The sequence below is a fragment of the Phoenix dactylifera genome, chromosome 4 (genome assembly GCF_051530095.1).
Source record: "Phoenix dactylifera cultivar Ajwa chromosome 4, Ajwa_hap1_PhDact_Kaust_v1.1, whole genome shotgun sequence".
NCBI lineage: Eukaryota > Viridiplantae > Streptophyta > Magnoliopsida > Arecales > Arecaceae > Phoenix > Phoenix dactylifera.
The window spans coordinates 49,729,620-49,748,268 of record NC_143193.1 but is presented as its reverse complement, the minus strand read 5'-3'; the positions used below and the strand labels follow the sequence as shown (position 1 = coordinate 49,748,268).

The following is an 18,649-nucleotide window of genomic DNA, read 5'->3' as shown; positions in this document are numbered from 1 at the left end:
TACATTGTGATTTTTTTTTTTTTTTTTGGAATAAGGGTACATTGTGATTTGGGTTCATGTACTTGAGCTATTGTGGATAATATATATATACATATATATATATATATATAGGAGTATATTTGGAAGAGAAATATCCTTTATGGTTTACCTAGTTGCAATTATCAATTGATTTTGCAACATTCTGGGAAAGAAAATTATTAGCACCTTGTGTTCATGCATCTGTATCATAATTATGGATTGGTCGCATGTCATACCGGGAATTTGATGTTTTTTATTCGTGCTCAAAGTGAAGGCATGTCAAATGGGTTTAATTCCTTGATGATTTTTGTTCATGCATAATAATTGCCAATTAGTTCTGAGCCATATGAGAAACAGAATCCAAGATGTTTTGTATGCCTATCTACGAGTTATACGTGTTAAACAATTTCCTTTCCATTGAAGGAAATAAAATCCTCAAGGGCTTGCACTCATGCATATAACTTGTAAGGTCACTCTGTGAGACACGAGAATTTATGATAGATCGAGTTTTTTTTTTTTTTTTTTGGGTACGTTATGATTGGTCGCGTTTGTTGATTATATTCAGAATCCAAAAGTTTGAATTTCCTTTTAGTGACCATAAAATCATTCGATCCCTCGTTGCTTTTTAAATATGTTAGGACCTGAAAATTTATGTTCCAATATAATGATCCCTTAATCATGCTGGGGTCACTATGTGAAACAGAGAAAATAAAATTAAAGGATAAGTCTTTCTACCCAAGAATTCATTTTTTTTCATACAGTGACTGCAAAACTATTTTGGGATCATTACATGAGACAAAGGAAACAAAAAATGAAACATGGAAACGAAGATCCAGAAAATGGTTCTAAACTCACTATTTCTGGTTCCAGAAAATTCAAAAATGGTTCTTAACGTATTTAACAAATTACATAAAAATCTATGACTAAATTTTACCACCCAAGTCTCACACAGAGACCTATTATTGAATTTCATTCCATTCAGAAATTTAAATTTCCATAAATTGATCCTAGAATCATTTTAAGAATACTATATGAAATAGTTGAAATAAATCATAATAATAAATCAATCCCTCTTTGATTCTTAAATATATGATAACTCAAAAATTTGTGTTTCCACAAAATGGCCACAGAATTATATTATATGAAATGTGGAAATTGAAAATCAAAGTGGCCGCCTCTACGTAAAACATAAGAACTGAATATTCCCAAATAAAATTGCCAATAGGTGAACATGGTATTCACAAACATACACCTTACTGTCAATACAGAACAAGATCAAAATTTTGACAAGGCATTAGTGTTATAATCACAAAGATGCATACATTACTAGAAACTTAAATAATTGTTAGGCAAGATGAACAAAAATACCAACCCTTCAATATCTTAGCTCTTCAAGGCTTCATATTTAAGGTATCTAGAGAGTCAAGCCCATAAATGTAGCTGTTTTCCGTGTCAAAATCCACACACGCACAATCATGGTAAGGCAGGAATCAGTCCAAACAGTAACCATGCACTAAATTGCACAAATTTCGCAACACGAGGTATGCAAGACAATTGCTCATGGTTCTAACTATTGTAACTTACTTACAATTTAGATGTTCAGTGTGCAGGAAATGGCACAATAAAAAGCTTTTCAAGGCAGCAATTCTCAGTCTCGTGGACAGTATGTCTTTACACATTGGTCATCGGTAGCTTTTCTCAAAGCCAAACCATGAATTTCATGCTCGTCTGATAACCTGTCAAAAAAATGGGACCAACTACTGCAGCATATAAGGAGCATCTGCCAGTTCACACGGACAAGTGTCTTACTAGCTAATACTTGGCCTTTCCTGCCCCGTGTAATTCTCTGTGGAGATAGAATGCCTCCCCTTGATCTTCATTAAATGCCCTTCTTTCCAAGCTGCACAATGTCAGTTGCCTCAGTAACTTCTCAAGGACCGTGCACATACAGCTTTCAGGATCCTTCAAGTTAGGATTTGTCGATAAGACCACTGCATTCACCGCATCTGCAACAAACTCACGCTGCGACATTTCAAGTAGATAGCCCACACATGATTCCAAAGGTGCATTGTATGCCAGCAGCGCAATAATGTCCTACCAACAGAAGAGGTTACGACAATAGAATTGATCTATTAAAATCGCAGCTCTCAATACTTAGAGCAACATGATGAAGATAAAATCATCCTGAAAACTCATGCTTTTGTCCACTTATAAATGAAAATGCTTTTGTCCTGAAAGCTCATGCTTTTGTTTCGTGGGTGCGTGTCTTTCTTTTCTTTTGTTTTGTTTTGTCTTGCTGCAGAATCATAATGACCAGATGCCCTTCTTTATAAATGAAAATGCTTAACCAGCAATTAGTAATACATTTGCAAATTTTGATTTTAAAGAAGAAATAAAATGTCAGCTGCTTGTTTTTACATTGCCGGCAAGTGATGATTCATTTCCAGAAAATTTTGGAGGTTGTAAACCAAACCACCCCCCACCCCCCAACCCCCTTCATTTTTTATTTTTTGGATGAAGAGAGGCCTTTAGTCAATTGGCTGCAGAATAGGGGGTGACCTCACCCAAGTTACCCTAGATCTCGACAACCCTGGTGAAGGCAGGCAGGTTCTGAACCCAAGAGACAACCAGCTTTTAGAAAGACTATCTGCTTTTCATGGATCTGATGAAACCTCAATTGCATATCCCCCCTCTATATAATCTTTACTGAGAGCAATATTATGAACTGTAACAATGATATCTTTATGAATCCTAAGCTAAAATTAATACTTCAGAATTGGTGTAACAGAATACAGAAAAAAATTGCAGGGCCACAGATTTGCAACAAGCTGAAGCTGAAGCATTACATTACCTCAAGAAGCTCGGTGAAAGGTTTAACTGAAAAAAAATTGGCCAGTTCAGCACGGGCGTATCTTACGGCATCCTCCAAGAACCCAACCTAAAACAGACATCACCAAAACAAATAAATGCCTCACATATGGAGTGCTATACAGATATATAATACAAGAGATATTAGAGACATGTCCTAAAATAAGAATGCGCCCGTTTCTCCTGCCTATATATTTCTGTGTTCTTTATAAGTTTTAACCACACGTGTACTATGAAAATCAGCTTTTTGAGTGACATACATAGAAAAGTTTGAGCAAAAGTAGATAAATGTCCTGCAGAACTCCATGGTTTTGGCATAATCCAAAAATTCTTTGTAATACAGAAACTTAACAAAAGCTAAGTTTCATACCAAAGAGTGCACAATCTCCCATCCAGATGAGAGTAAGTAATGAAGACCAAAATGAAATGGTTCATGGTGTGCTAATAGGATCTAAATAATTTCAACAAGTGGAGACTATGTAAAAAGAAAACAATAGCAACAGTGATACAGAAGCCCCTCTCTTAAATACGCATAGAAAGGACATTCACTAAATCACAGTTTCTTGAAGTAAATGCATTTTCAATATAGTGGAACACCCGAAGGATGAGTCTGAAACCATTAACAGGCCAACTAGGTGCATGGCCCAAGTGCCATGGGTCATTTACTGGTCTCACCGAGGAGAACTCGTAGAATCGTTCAACCACAGAAGAGAGAGAAAGGGGGGAGGGGGGAGAGAGAGAATGAAAAAATTCCTATACCTGCCTTTTATTTTGATTCTAGATAACAAAGTGCGAAAAATGAGAGGAGTCAAAAATCTCAAGTTAGCCACCAGAGCAAAAAGTCATTCTCATACTTAACCCACTTGATGGCAACTCATCAGCTCTTTACATTATGAAGAAGCTTGCAGGGCTTCTTGCAATTGGTAGCATAAAGGAAGCTTTTGCTTCAAGATGAAAGTTATGCTATGAAGCCAAGAAGACCGACACCCTTGTTCGACACAAGTAATTAAAAACAAATAGTTCATTACAAACATTAAGTTGCCCTCATCTGTACATCATGGATATCTAAATAAATAAATAATGCACAGACAGAGGTATAAGGGTTAAAAATTTTCTAATGCTAAAAAACAGTAAATGAAAAAACCTGCTAAGATATAGTAATGGCATTCAGTATTCCACAAATAAACAACAATTCACTTTACAGCTATTGTATTTGTCGTGTAGAGAGGTACCCGGATATACTCAATAAATCTTTGAGAATGAAGCAAGAAACAAACAATTGATGTGTCATCCTGCAGACAAAAACTATTGTTTTAGTCACAAGACCAGTACAATTGCATCCTGTCAGAAGGGATATATGAGTTTAAAAGCCTAATCTATAGAAGGTAAAAATAGGCCTCAAAATGGAATGATATTAAATAATATAACTGAAATTAGTACAGATTAAACACATATATCAAAAATAACAAGGTCAAATCAGTCAAAAGCATATAATTCACCATTTCACAGCGAATAAGCACTTTAAGATTGTGTCTCCGAAAAATTAATTAAAAAAAAACTAACATTCACAAACTGTAAATGAGTAAGGTTATTTGTTGGTAAAGATACAGACAGTATGCGTGAAGCATTCAAGCTCAGCATCAGAAGACCATAATATTAAAAGAAAAAACAAAATAACAAAAGTCTTCAGCCCTACAGTGTTCATGACAGCGGAAGATGTATATATAGCCACAAATAGGTCAAGATTAAAGTGTCAAGCCAAAGCTGCATACATGTCCATCTCCCAAAACCAAAAAGCAAACATGACTTGTTTTCCCTTCACCAAGTTAACTCAAACTCTTGAACATAATATGCAATATATAACATAGTACTGAGGGATATATGAACTAACATGTCCTCTGTGACTACGGCCTCTAACTGCAGTTGATATAAAAGTCAGATGGCATTCAGGTTGAATGTCAAGCAAGAGATGAGCTAAATTTAAAGCATCCAAGTCATATTGGTGAGTAATTTCTTATCAAATCAAGTTACTCCCAACCAATTGGAATATGATTATATCAATAAAAATTTTGCTACTTCCTAGTGCTTGCAACCTCTATGATCATTTGATTTTGATTCTCACATTTGGCCAAATGGTACTGCTCCTACACATTCCTCGTTGGAAGTGTATAAATTGTACAGTCTATCCACCTTCCTATTTGCAAACTCGGTATATGTTGCACCTAAAATCTAATTAGTATGTTAGAAAAGGCTAATGCACTAGCTTGTAGTTCTGCATACATGTTTAATACAAAATTGGTGGATGTGCTGTCAGTATGTAGTCTTTGATTCTCCTTTTACATTTGTATATGGATTGCGCATCACTAGGTTACGTATGATTTTACACGCATGCCCATTACCATCAACTTACTCTTATTATGGTGTCCAAGTCCCTTTTAACTGAAATTATGTGGTTTATGCCCTAATAAGAATAATATCCACCCTAAACACTGTTCCTCAATTCTCAATCACAAGTCAGTGCACTGCACTCCATCATATTATATGCATGACTATTAACCTCCACAAGGCAAATATGAAGTTGTGACTAGTTTAAAAATTTAAGTAAGATGTATCTAGGGTCTTGATACCATCTTATTTTTGGATACGTACAAGCATGCTGTATATTCTATATCTTTAGAACTTTAAAATATTTATGTCACCCCGAACTTTCAACTTGAGAGGCTCTACTATAAGGAAACAATGGACTTTATATTCCTCAATGAACAGTGTTGAATCTCCTTGAGTGGTGTTCTACTCATTTGGAAAAACTTTGCTGATAATAACAGCATAACACAATGAAGGTTACAACACTCGTATGCCCATAATGTTGTTTTGAATATATATCTTTTGCATATGTTTTTCTCTTACTCTTTGCATTTGCATAAATAACAGTATCTCAAAGGGAGAATACCAAAGAAAGAAGAAAAAACAAGCAAGATAGTTATTAAGTGAAATGATAGAAGTTCTTCCATGGATATTTATTTTATTCAAAAAGTATACCTGCACAACCTGAGGATACCATTCTCGAAGCTTTTGAAATGCAGTATCGATTTCCCCATTCTTGATGAGCTTCATTATTAGAAATAATTTGTTAAAATATATAAATGACACTCCTTATTTATAAAAAACAGTTTGATTAGTCTCTGATGACAAATGAACAAGGCATTAACTGTTATACAAATATATAAAAGGTATATAAAGATAAAATTGACATAGACCAGTATACAAAGACAAAAATTGAAAATAACTGATTCAATATAGGAAGTAAAAAAAGGGGAGGAGAGGCAGCACGGCGGACTGTTTTAAACCTTTTAGAAGTCAAACATTACCACAAACATTTTTCCTTGAGATACTTCATCGTACGAAATCTGATCATCTAACACTTCTACATATAATTTTTCAAGTATTTGATGCAGCATATCCAGAACGTTGTACAATGTGATGCCATAGTTAGGTGCGCAGAAAAAACCATTTTATTCACCCCAAAAAATGACAAACTGAATTGCAATACTTAAATAAATGATTTGGATAATGCACAAAATGTTTGGAATAACCCTCTTACCTGGCGCAAAACTTTTCTGTGGCTAAGTGCATATACATCTCCATGTTCACCAAAACCATTTTCTTGTACTGCAGGACTTGAAGGACACGTATCTTCACTTGCAATGTCAAATGAATTTAGTGTATCTTGGTACCCATAGTGTAGCAGATACGAACGCACAATCCTAACACAGATATAGAGTTACTTAATTGTGGAGTGCAGCAAGGTCTACTCCAGACAAAAAAAGTTAACTAACACAAAATTCACCAACAAATAAGTTGCAGAATTATGCAAACCAAGGTTTGCAATCTCTACCCAACCCTATAATGGTACCGTGTTGGTATAGTATCTGTACACCCAATACGGAGGTTGGTTTGGCAATCCAACACTCAGTACAGTCCGTACCAAGTATCAGTCAGTACCGCTATGGTAAGGTACTGGTAACAAACATACTCCTTTATCTATATCTAGTCAAACGATCTAGTTGAAAGATGATTTTCTGGCACAGAATCATACCAATGACTGACATCAGGTTGTAGGGACAACTTTTCGACCATTTTTGGCAGCTTCATTCTCTCTTCCAATATAAAAGTCTGCTCAGAAGAATAGGATGTCAGCATTAGATTGTAAGCATCCAAAAAGACTGTATTTCATAACAATCAACCTTATAGATACATCTTCTGATCAGTAAGGTGATAACATCATGCAGTCTATGAGACATCGACTTGCAGCAAATTAGTTTACTAGTAACATCAACTGAATGACTCAACATGATTCATCTCTTGATATACCTCCAATGATAGTTACATTGACAACGAATATCCAAAAAATATCGTCATTTAGCTGCAGCCATAGCAATTCCACTCAAATAGTCACAGAAGTGCATTGCATTTGGAATTCAAGATGATGATGACATCATGTCAACCAAGTAATCTAAGAGATCTTTTGCAACTAAGTCAATGACAGTCTCTAGTCAATAAAAAGCCAATAATAGTGACCGGCAAACTTTTTTTTTAATAAGTAAACTCAGACTTAACTTTCACTGATAATAATTTTAACAAAATACAGCAGTAAAACTAAGCAGAAACAATAGATAGCTACAGCCACAAGAACGTATTCTTTTTTTCCTTCCTGCAAGTAAATGAGAATACTGAATTTCATATAATTAAGGGAATACATGGGTCATTTATAAATTTATATATGATAGAAATATCAACAGAATTGCATAAAGAGAATTTAAGAAACAAGAGAGCACAGCACATATATTAATCCATCCAAACTGCAATCAATTTGTTTAAATAATAACATACTAAGCATCCAAAGATAAGGAAATGCAATATACACTTTACAGCATACCTCAATGTCAAAAAGGAACGGATACTGCCCAAAGTTGACAGTTGCCCTGATGAATAAACATTAGAATTCATTTCCAAATTTCAGATTCGAAAAAGGTGAAGAATACTGCTACAAGCACATTTTTTTTGAGGAAAGATCAGGCTAGGTCTGATCACTTCCATTCAGAAAATGAAAGAATGATTTGAAACGTACTCAAGAGCTACCACCATAATAACTGTGCAATCTAAGGAAATTGGCATGCATTATCTTTCTAAATCAAATGTTAAAAGGTTCTCATGACAAAAACCATTCTAATAAATTCTTTGATGTCCTATCAATATTGTCTTTATAGGTTCATCATGTAAACATTCACTGATAGGAGTAGGTTACCAAAATGTTTTCATTATACAAGGCTAGCTTCATGAAGCTAGATAATATTTGTTGTGTACTCGAGTTCAAAATCCATTATTTTGTTCTGAAGCAGGAAATATAAATGTCAAACCTCACAACAGGCATCTGCACAATGAATAGAAGGAATCCATCTAAAAGATGCATGCAATTGTATGTTTAATGACTTGCGGCTGATGACAGGCCTAAGTTGCCCCATAATGGATAGGCTATTGTTTCCAACCAACATTCACCTCCGATTTGTCTGTTTCCATTTTGACCCCGAGCGAGCAGCTGTTAAATCTACTTTGCAAATTAATCAGGGGAGTACCGTTAATCATATTGGAGGTTAGACAGCCTCCTTTCCAAATGAGGCTTCCCTAACTCCTTAATTATTTAGGTGGAGGAGATGGCAACACTGAAATAGATAAAGAACTTATGATGACCTATATAATTATTGCAATTTTGTCGAAAATCGCAGGCAATAGACGGTATATAAGTGTTCGACCAATGGCTTCAGAACTAGATGAAATGCCCAGTGGAACGACCAGTTACCCAAGAGAGCAAATGATGCAGACAATATCTGCAACAAAGATAAAATGAAGGGTGAGAAAAAAGCTTACCTAACTCCAGCTACTCAGACCCTCCAACCCAAACCTCCACCTCCCTTCCTCAAGGACATGCCCAGGTGGGGAGGCTTATATTAGTTAATTGGCTAAATGATTATTAGACTGCTGACATGACCAAGTTAGACACGCATTATAGGCCTAGCAGGCTGCCAGGGCACCCACCCGGAGTCTAAAATACCCAAGAGGCCACCCTATCTGAGCAAGTGCCTTGGTGAATACCAAGGTCATTTTTTAAAAATAGTGATTCGTAGATAAGTCTTGATATCATAATTTTTTCCATTTAAGGATATTATTCTGTATTCTTGAAGCTATTAGAAGAGTTCAAAAATATTTATAGAATTCTAGTTATTAGGCAAGAAATCCACATGTTAAGAATATACTTTCTAGCAAGTTCAAAAACAGCATGTAGCTGGGAAATTCACTTTTGAAGTGGGAATAAAGCTTAAATTTGCTTATAACTTGACCAGCAAATTCTTACAGTCCATAGGCATGTGACCTGGAGTTGTTTTGGGATTCATATATCAAGGTTTATGGAAAAACAGGTCCAATAGGCATAAAAGTTCCAATTTTGTGATTGTAGCACATTAAGTCATATTTATTGGAAAAATAATTGATTTTCTTCTTCACTCTACTTCTCCATATCAGGCTTCTCATTATTCTCAAAATGCTACTTATAAAGGCTTCTTTCATACTCTGAATATATGGCTGAATATAAGATGTACAAGTGGCAAGAGGTAAGTTGACTCATTTATAAGCATCTAAACTATACTATAAGCTTCTTGCAGAAATTCACCAAGCGATATGATAAGAAACAGTAAGACAGGCAGGGTGCAAAAAGAGTGGATGAATAGCAAAAAGGCTAATAAGAAAGAGAACAACAGTGATTACAAGCAACAAGGAAGTTCGATAAAAGATGGCCTTAGCATGACAGAAGGATTTCTACCATGGAATGAAGAAAAAAGTAGAAAATATTAAGTGAGAGCTTGGGTGGAAGAAAAAAAAGGAAGGTGTAAATGTAAGAGTGGATGGGTGGCAGGATGCATCAGTAAGGGGGGAATGGAGAGAAAAGATCTCATGGGAGATTGAGAAAACAAAGAAGCCTTACATGAACAGTTGAATGGAGGATCATCATTCTACCATGCTTCATTGATGTGATACAGGAAAGAAATGAAAGATGAGATGAAGTAGAGAAAGGTAAGTGGGGTATCTTAAAACATATCCATATATCTTTGACTAGAGAAGGTAGGAAAAGAAGTTAGGGAGCTGGCATGGAACTTATCAGAGAAGTAAGGAGAAAAGACCTGAAATGATTGACAGTCTACGGATAACCACTAAATGAAAACTGGTTCAGCATTAACCTACATATTGAACCACGTTGCAAGTCTGTGACATATCAGTAGCCAAAACTCTCTGTCCTCCATGAGCACCAGGGCATTAGTCCGACCTTAATATCTTAGTCACTCAGTAAGTTCTCAATGCACGACTTATGGATCTCGCTCAGCTTTTCAATAACATAAATCGGCATGCCATGAAATAAATGTACAACCCTGGGCACATATACTTACAAGTTCGATACTAGTCATCTGGCAAGACTTCTTAAAAAGAACCAAAGGATGGATCAACAAGGTATTGGCTATCAATGCAATCAAAGAAGAATGACTCCAGTCTCTAGGTCTGAAGTAGGTCAAATCATGTGTTTAAGGCATGCAATACACAACTTTGATGTTACACAACCTTATGCTTGAGTTTGACATCTAATTTAAAAAAAAAAAAACTTGACATAGAGGCATTTATGAGAGTTGCACTATACAATAGATCATGATCAAAATATTACCAATGTCTACCAATGTTGTAGACATGCATCACTTAACAGCGATATGAAAAACTTAATGGGGCATCGCTCCTGGGCACAGACTTTACAAACCAGAAAGTGCTAAACCAGGAGCACGTAGTCTCGATTAGTTTGGAACTTTTGACAGCTTTTTATGACTCCAATAAGGCAATAATATAAACCTTTTAACATAGCACAGTAGCTAAGATAAGATGGGAAATAAATTGATGATGTAATGAAGTATTTCATAATTGTCCATCTTGATACCAATATCAAAAACAAGATATCTATTCCCCATCTTGATATCAATATCAAAAACAAGATATCTATTCTCCATCTTGATACCAATATCAAAAACAAGATATTCCAAGAAAACTGAGCTTCTTGAAATTGATATCAACCGTCAAAGTCTCCAGTGTTTGCCCTTAATTACCTATTGTTTGTTTGAACTCAATAACTTGAATCCAACAGTTTCTCCAGTGTTTGCCCTTAATTGATGATGTAATGAAGTATTTCATTAAATTGCAATTTGGTGTTAAATATCCTGGCACTGTGAATTTTATTTGCAAGTTTCTATATTTAATAGTTATTAAGACATCATGAGCTTAAGATGCCTATGACGCCACATTGCAGATAAATAGATCAAATCAAATACATGCATGACCTTGCTCATCATGAAAGGAAATTATGTTAAGGTATGATAATGCTTTAAACATGATGAAGTTAACAAAACACTAATTACATCAAATCATGATTCATGATACAAGAAAACCAACATGTTATGAGGCATCATAATACTTATGTCAATCGAATTTCCATCCCTAGTGAGGCCACAGTTAGAAACATGCCAGCTCGTGTAGGAGTACTGTTATGTAAATTTTCCAGCAAACCTGATTATCAATGTGATTATGGGATCATCAATCCCTAGCCTTTTATACTTGAGTTATGATAATATGATACCTATGCTCCAAGTATGGGATCACCAACCTCTCTAAAAGTGCTAACATGCATATTTTCCACTAAACTGAATTATGGGAGCAATTTTGAGAAAATCAATTCATAGTATATTGTAAATAAGTTTTACTTATGAAGCGTTTAAGGAAAGGCACCATAACCACAATCCCAGGGTTAAGTACATTGCTACCTAAATGGTGGAACCACTCATCTGCCTTATGTACTTCCTCCAGTCCTCTTTCTATTCTCTTTTCCACTTGTGATCCTATGTGATAATTACCACGAATTATAAAAAATACAAAGCAAAAAGGTAGATTTGACATCTACAATTCACAAAAAGACCACTAGAAGTGAAACAAACAATTACTAAAGATGGAAGCAACTGCTACTTTCCAAAACCCATCATGTAAGTTTGTGGTTCAACAGATACAAATCATGGAAAATATGTGCCTTCTCAAAGTATAGTAACATAATCTTCTCTTTTTGGTCCTTTGGTGACTCCATATATGAAATTATATTACTATCACATTGAATATCCAACGTGACAGTAGAAAAATGTTGGAAAGAGGACTTCTTCTAATAGCATAGTCAATATACCTATTAAAGACATAATGTCAAGGTTCCATGACTTGATCACGTAAAGAGTACCAGTGTGTTATCCTACAATAAGCTCAGCCGCTTAGGTATCTGAAGCAGAAGTAAGGAGTGGGGTGATTATTTATAGTGTTTGTAAAATTTAGATCACACTGGCCAAAAAAGAGGAAAAAATGAACAATCTTAGGAAGCAAATAACTATGATAGAGAGTAGGGCATACTCTTCCTTCTGACTGTGAACAGCAATTGTTGGATACAAAGGACCTTTTATACCTTTGGGGACGATTCCAACAAGTTTTGCATTTTTTCTGCAAATCAAGACAGAATTTTTAAATAAACATAAAAGTGTTAAAAACAATTGTTTTTTAGATCGACCAATTAAAATGCCATGCTACCTGAATGAATCTCAGGCTAAAAACTCAAACATTGACTAATTTCGTCATTCAGTCCAAAAGAGTGTCTATTAACTAAAGGGGATAGAATGCCTACCAAATAAAGGGGAAATGCTTACCAACTTGAAGACATTTTGAACCAACATTTAACAACTTACTTCCAGATTTGGTTTAGGTACAAAGCCATAATGAAATATTCTGGCAAATTCAGTACCAGTTTCTTCGGTTTCAGGTCAAAATAAGTTTTTTTAAAAAAAGAACAAGGAATGAACATATAAATGTATATATTTTTAAAAAATCAGGTCAAAACCATGGTAGGCATCATTTTTTGATGCAGCATATTCTTCAAGCAAATACATCATGATTCTTGTCTGGAACCTCATCATAAATGTAAGAAATTATACATAATTAGAAAGACATAAAATGTTTGTTAGTAAATAAAAAAGAAACTTCTTAGATATAATAAATTATGTGGTAAAACTTTAAAAATAAATATATGTATTTGTATCAGCATAACACATAATATCTTCACCATATCGTACGTAAAATTAGAATCTTATACGACCTTCATATTTTCATGTTGAAATTATATAAATACCTAATTTTCAAATTTTTAATTAGTGGTAACAGTAAAACTAATACCTCATTGTGTTAATATCTTCCCCAAATATAGGGATTCTATTAATACACTGAGGGAACTTTGTTGTATGCATGTTGCAAAGCAAAGAAAAGATATGCTTCTAAACAATGTGAAAATTCACAACATATAAACGGATCTGGAATATCTTGTTTAATTTATATGAACCCAATATATATACTAAAAGAGCATGAATTGTATTCTGTCAAAAGCAATCCCAAGCATCAGATCTAACTGAAGAGATCCTAACTGCCTAACTGTTCTATTTCACAGCTTTTGCACCTAATTGAAGAAATCCTATCATCTAAACCACTGTCTCTGCATCCCAAAGCTCATGTCTCGGTCCAAGAGACAAACGTAGCATACCTGTGTCCCATATCAATATATCTTGGATCATGGTTACCCAAACACTTGCCCTATGTTTGCTACAAAAAGGAGCAATCTCGCAACCAACAAGATGACACGAAGAAACATATTATGTTTGATGCTCTATGGAGTTGGAGATGGAGTTTAATCTCCCATTGTCGCAGTGAGTCCCGTTAGAACTCTAATGGTGCAATCTTCCTGCTGAAGAGCAAGTCAGCAGTTGGGGCCACGAGTGATCACGTTCAGCTAGATAAGAATTTGAAATAGGATTGGTGAGGCCCAGCAGTTGGAAATTATAAAGAAGCCAGGTAGCTTGGTTATTGTCAGAAAGCTGAAATGTTTGGGAGGGGAATATCCCGAAATCTCTCTCTCATTCAAAAGCTTATTAATGCGAGTTAACATAAACAACTGAGCAGAATATGAGTTTGAAGCTTTATCACATATATCAAGTGATCAAAAGATCCAACTGTAACTCAACAAAAAGATACATTTTGTTGCTAGTTTGAATTAATGGATTAAAACTACATCATCAATTCAATTAATAAGAGCTAATAGATTTTTCTCATATTTGTAGTAAAGATATGTTTTTAATCTTACAGCTAGCAAATTAGGTTCATTGGGTAGCAAATGCAAATTACGGATTTGAATTTGAACCATACGAACCAACAAACTAGGTAACACAGGCTGCGATTACGAGTTATCACTCTACTGGTCTTGTGTTGGCCGCTTGATGCTATTTTCATTTGGTTTAGAGGAAAAAGGTTAACTCTTGGATCTAAAAATAAATAATCGAGGCCATTCAAATTAAACAATTCTTTTGTAAATCTTCATTCTCTGCAGTGTGCAGTTCTCTTAAATCTAAACAAGTTGATGTTTAATTTCTTGAAACTAATAACCAACCATGGTCTGCCGTACCGGTCCGGCCTGGGACCGGTACCGGATCAGCGTGGAATCCGGTACCGGTTGCTTATCGTTGGAGAACCGGTGCGGGACCGGTACGGGACTGTTATGGGACCGGTATGCACCGGGCCGGGCCGTTACCGGTATGCCGACCGATATCGGTACGGCGACCTTGCAACCAACTTTACATTTCTCCTAAATTTCTTGAAACCCCACAACCAAACAGTTGTGAATTTTCTGAATACACATAGTCCAAAATTCAAAGCTACACAAGAACTTACTTGAGGATGGATTTTCAATCAATTTCAGGAAGAAAGAAAGAAAAATTAACACAAGAAAGATATTAAAAATTGATAATGCGTTAAATTAGCCCCATAAATTAGTTTTGGATAAATTCTAGCCCAAATTTGCTCTGTTTTAACCAAAAGTCTTCAACTGCAATCAAAAGTTAAAACCCTGTTCAGAACATTGAGGACAGTCATAGTGAAGAACTTCAGCAAATTTATCAGTATGCTGACAGATCAACAAATCACGTAACTATGCATGTAACGATGAAAGTCCAACTAGGTTCTTATTTAAAACTAACAACCAACTTACGTGAAAAAGAATTCTTGTGATGCATAATTGATACCAGCACCTATTGTATCACCAGATGTAAATGTGGGGCCAAAAGATTCCCCTTTTCCATGTCCATGATAAAGACAACCATCGTCCCCATGATATCCACAACTATTAGCTTCCCAACTGGCAGAAAGAATATTGAAGAAAAAAGAATTGTTCAACATCAAGATACAAAGAGACAGCAGCGGGCTAAAACTCATCAAGTAGTTATTTTAATGATTGAAGTAATATGAGAACATCAGATAGCAATTCCATGATAAATAAATTTTCAGCAAAAAAAAGAATCATATGAAAGTTATTTTAATTAAAGATGGAAGGGGGCATGACAACATGGAGCAATTATCAACCTCACACAAAGTTTGTAGCAAAGCCCAGAGCATACGAAGTATGAACGATGGGCTGAACAACACCAACCTTCTAGAATATGTTATGAGCAAAAAATGTTTTCAGAGACATATATTCAGCTATCAAAAGAAACATGTATAGGAAATGCACTAAGGCTTAGATATTTCATTCTCCCAGGTGAAAAATGAAGACACTTGCTCTAATGATCTGCACTATGTGATATATAAAATAGTTGAGGTAAACTTAGGGTTATTTTTGAGGAAGCATTTTGCTTCTAAACAAAAGAACATCAACAGTTCAAAAGTATTATTGGATGTTAAAACATATTGCTTGCTCTCATCTACTCATTATCACTATCCACCTTCCATTTTAACATGGAGCAAAAGTTTCTATGAACTTCAACATTAAGTTAAGATTGAGACGCCATACCAGACTAATAAAAGTCCACAAATTCTAAGCACCATGTTAAATGTTTTGTAAAAATCATTATCTTGTATGCATAACACGAACGCATCAGTAATTGTCAAGGAGCAGATAAGAGAAGATAACAATATGAGTCCTTAATTAACAGGATAAAAGATTTCAATATGAATCTTTGTTATAATCACTTGGAATACGAGAAATAAACTTTATCAAATGACCATAATTCAGAACTTATATATATCAAGAATTATGCTTAAAACAAGCCAATCGGCTCAACAATGAGAATCACGTTACCCAGGTTGCCGCCGCATATTGAACTGCTGCGTGGTGAAACCGATGGCAATCTGCCCCTTCTGACCCGCATTCTTCACCGTCATCTCGAAGTAGTACACGAACCGCCGAGTAGGGGCGGGGCAATCAGCCTGCACCACCCCAACATCATGCCCATGATGTTGGCATCCTACGTACTGTACCGACATCTTATCCGTCGAGACGATGTTGAACAAGCCTGAGCTGTTGATTGTGTTCAGGTGCGACGGCACTGGCTCCGAATCCAGCTCCTCCTCCATCTTCTTCCACTCCGGGCCCGACCTCCACCGTGCCGCCAGCCGGAAGAGGTCAATGGGACTGGAAGCTAATTCTTGATTGCTGACCATCAGATCCTCTCCAAAAACCCTAGTTTTTCAATTGAAATGAAACAAATTTCCACAGATTCGAATCAAGAACACAATGAGACTCGCTCCAAAAACACTAAATTGTTCGTTTAATCCAATGAAATTCAATAAATTCGAAGCAAGACCACGACTAAACCCTCTTCAAGACCCCAAAATTAATCATTTGATCAAAAAAATTTCAAGAAATTCGAATCAAATAACAAATTAGGTCAAGAATCCATAACCTTAACAAGATTGAAGCATCAGATGGCTTACCTCAACAAGCCAGATCGATCTCAGTCCACGGCCTCCTCCGCAAAAAAAATCAAAACCCTAAGCTTCCCGGAAGACGGAAGTCGATTTCCCGAGAAACGAATGAGGAGAAGCAGCTGACGTGAGCATCGGGAAACCGAGTTGAGATTTTATTAGACAAAAATGCCCTCCGCCTGTTGCCGAATAATGTCGTAGATAATTCGCAGAAACTCGATAACCCGACCTCATTAATTTAGAAATCTTAATTTTAATTAAACTTAGATATTATTAGCTATATAACATATATGAATATGACCTTAATCTTTAGAGATTGTATTTGTATCAATTTTTAATAGATTTTGGTGACAACCATTATCGTTACAACTATTAAAATTTACATGAATACGTTGCAAATTGTTTATAAATGGCAATCTCAAATATGTGTCTAATTATAAATTTATTGTCTTTGACATTTCAAAAATGAAGAAAAAAAAGACGCAACTAAACGTCACCTCTTTCTTTTCCAACATTAGTTACAACATGAATTAATCATAGATATTATATAACCACATGTAGAATAATTTGTGAATAATTATTGTTTACATATTTAATTAACCAAGAACAATTTGTATAAATTTCATAATTTGGGATTGAATTTTTAATGCTTTATTTGTAGCCTCTAAACATGCATGTGGGAATGTTTCCTATTATCCATATGATGGTCGGGCTTTATATTTTTTAAAAAATAAAGAAACTCTAAGAATTTACTTTATAAGTTTAATTATGAAGCTTATAATTAATTTTGAAATATCAATTACATGGTTGATATTATCGAGTTTTATTGGTCAAGCTTTCTTTTAAGAAACTTGTGAGTGAAACCTCTCTCTAGTACATTGATAAATGCACAGAGTACTAGATGTTCTAATGGCCTGTCACATGCATGGCACATACATTTTACTATGATTTATGTTAATTTGTTTTATTCATACTTGCATTTATATATTTTTCTTACGCATGTTATTGTTAACTATTGTCAACTACTATTTCAGAAGTTTTTGATCATTTTAATCAAACTAAATATAAATAAAAATTTAAACATGCTTCAAAAGCAATTGAATTTTTTCAAACCAACCATTCGCTTCTCATATCATATCCCTTTTTCACCGTAGTATATCTCTGATTTACCACATATGGAGGATTATCATGATAAGAATCCTTTAGTTTTTTGAAATAGTTAAAATCTTCGTTAGTTGGTTAGGAAAATAATTTAAAAATTTGAACCAAATTCGAATCCAATTATCAGTAAAGTTTGGATGCAGTTTTTGATGAATCTGGTCTAAATCCAAACTCTTTTTTTGTTATCGAGTTTGGATACAAGTGTAATATGAATCCGATTCATATCGGATGTGGTTACAGCCTCCATTGAGAAGCTACACAACTCTAAAAATTATGAAGGGGTAGTTTTGTTGCATACACATCTATGGCGTGAGCTCCAACCAATGGCATGCAACAGTGGGAGTTATCCCTGGTTGGTATGAGTGAAGCTACAAAGCCCAAATAAACCATGCAAAGGGTCTCCATGCCGATGCAAAGTTTGGTGCTAGAGTTGGCCTAGAAATAATCTTTAAGATAGAGAGAGAAGCACTTCAATGTGTGCAAGGGCACTTCTAAAGTAGAGGTAACAATGCTCAACTCGTTTAACATGACTCAATTCATTATAAATTGTATCAAATTATTTATTTAATAAAATGATTAGATTGAAGTTTGAATTTTTGATACGCTTAACAAATATATAAGATTTAAGCTTCCTTTGGAGAAACTTTTAGAGGGCCAAAAGCACTTTTACATGAAATAGGAGTGTTTG

General features: G+C 35.1%; 1 protein-coding gene across 3 annotated transcripts; it reads right to left on the bottom strand.

Annotated features, from left to right (window-relative positions):
- Positions 1 to 1,510: 1,510 nt before the first annotated feature.
- Positions 1,511 to 16,974, bottom strand: LOC103704830 (ran-binding protein M homolog). 3 transcript variants are annotated; one of them, XM_008788292.6, is made up of 11 exons: positions 16,810 to 16,974; positions 16,175 to 16,555; positions 15,089 to 15,235; positions 12,418 to 12,504; positions 7,823 to 7,868; positions 6,983 to 7,059; positions 6,488 to 6,650; positions 5,926 to 5,994; positions 4,119 to 4,178; positions 2,870 to 2,956; positions 1,511 to 2,112 (listed from the first exon to the last, which is right to left on the bottom strand). In XM_008788292.6, exons 2-11 carry the CDS (start codon positions 16,534 to 16,536, stop codon positions 1,831 to 1,833), a joined length of 1,380 nt encoding a protein of 459 aa, XP_008786514.1. In that variant the 5' UTR covers positions 16,537 to 16,555; positions 16,810 to 16,974; the 3' UTR covers positions 1,511 to 1,830. The 3 variants fall into 3 exon arrangements, with proteins under 3 accessions (XP_008786514.1, XP_017697706.1, XP_038989468.1); XM_017842217.5 differs by lacking the exon at positions 12,418 to 12,504 and having other exon boundaries at positions 16,810 to 16,960; XM_039133540.3 differs by lacking the exon at positions 5,926 to 5,994 and having other exon boundaries at positions 16,810 to 16,947.
- Positions 16,975 to 18,649: the final 1,675 nt, after the last annotated feature.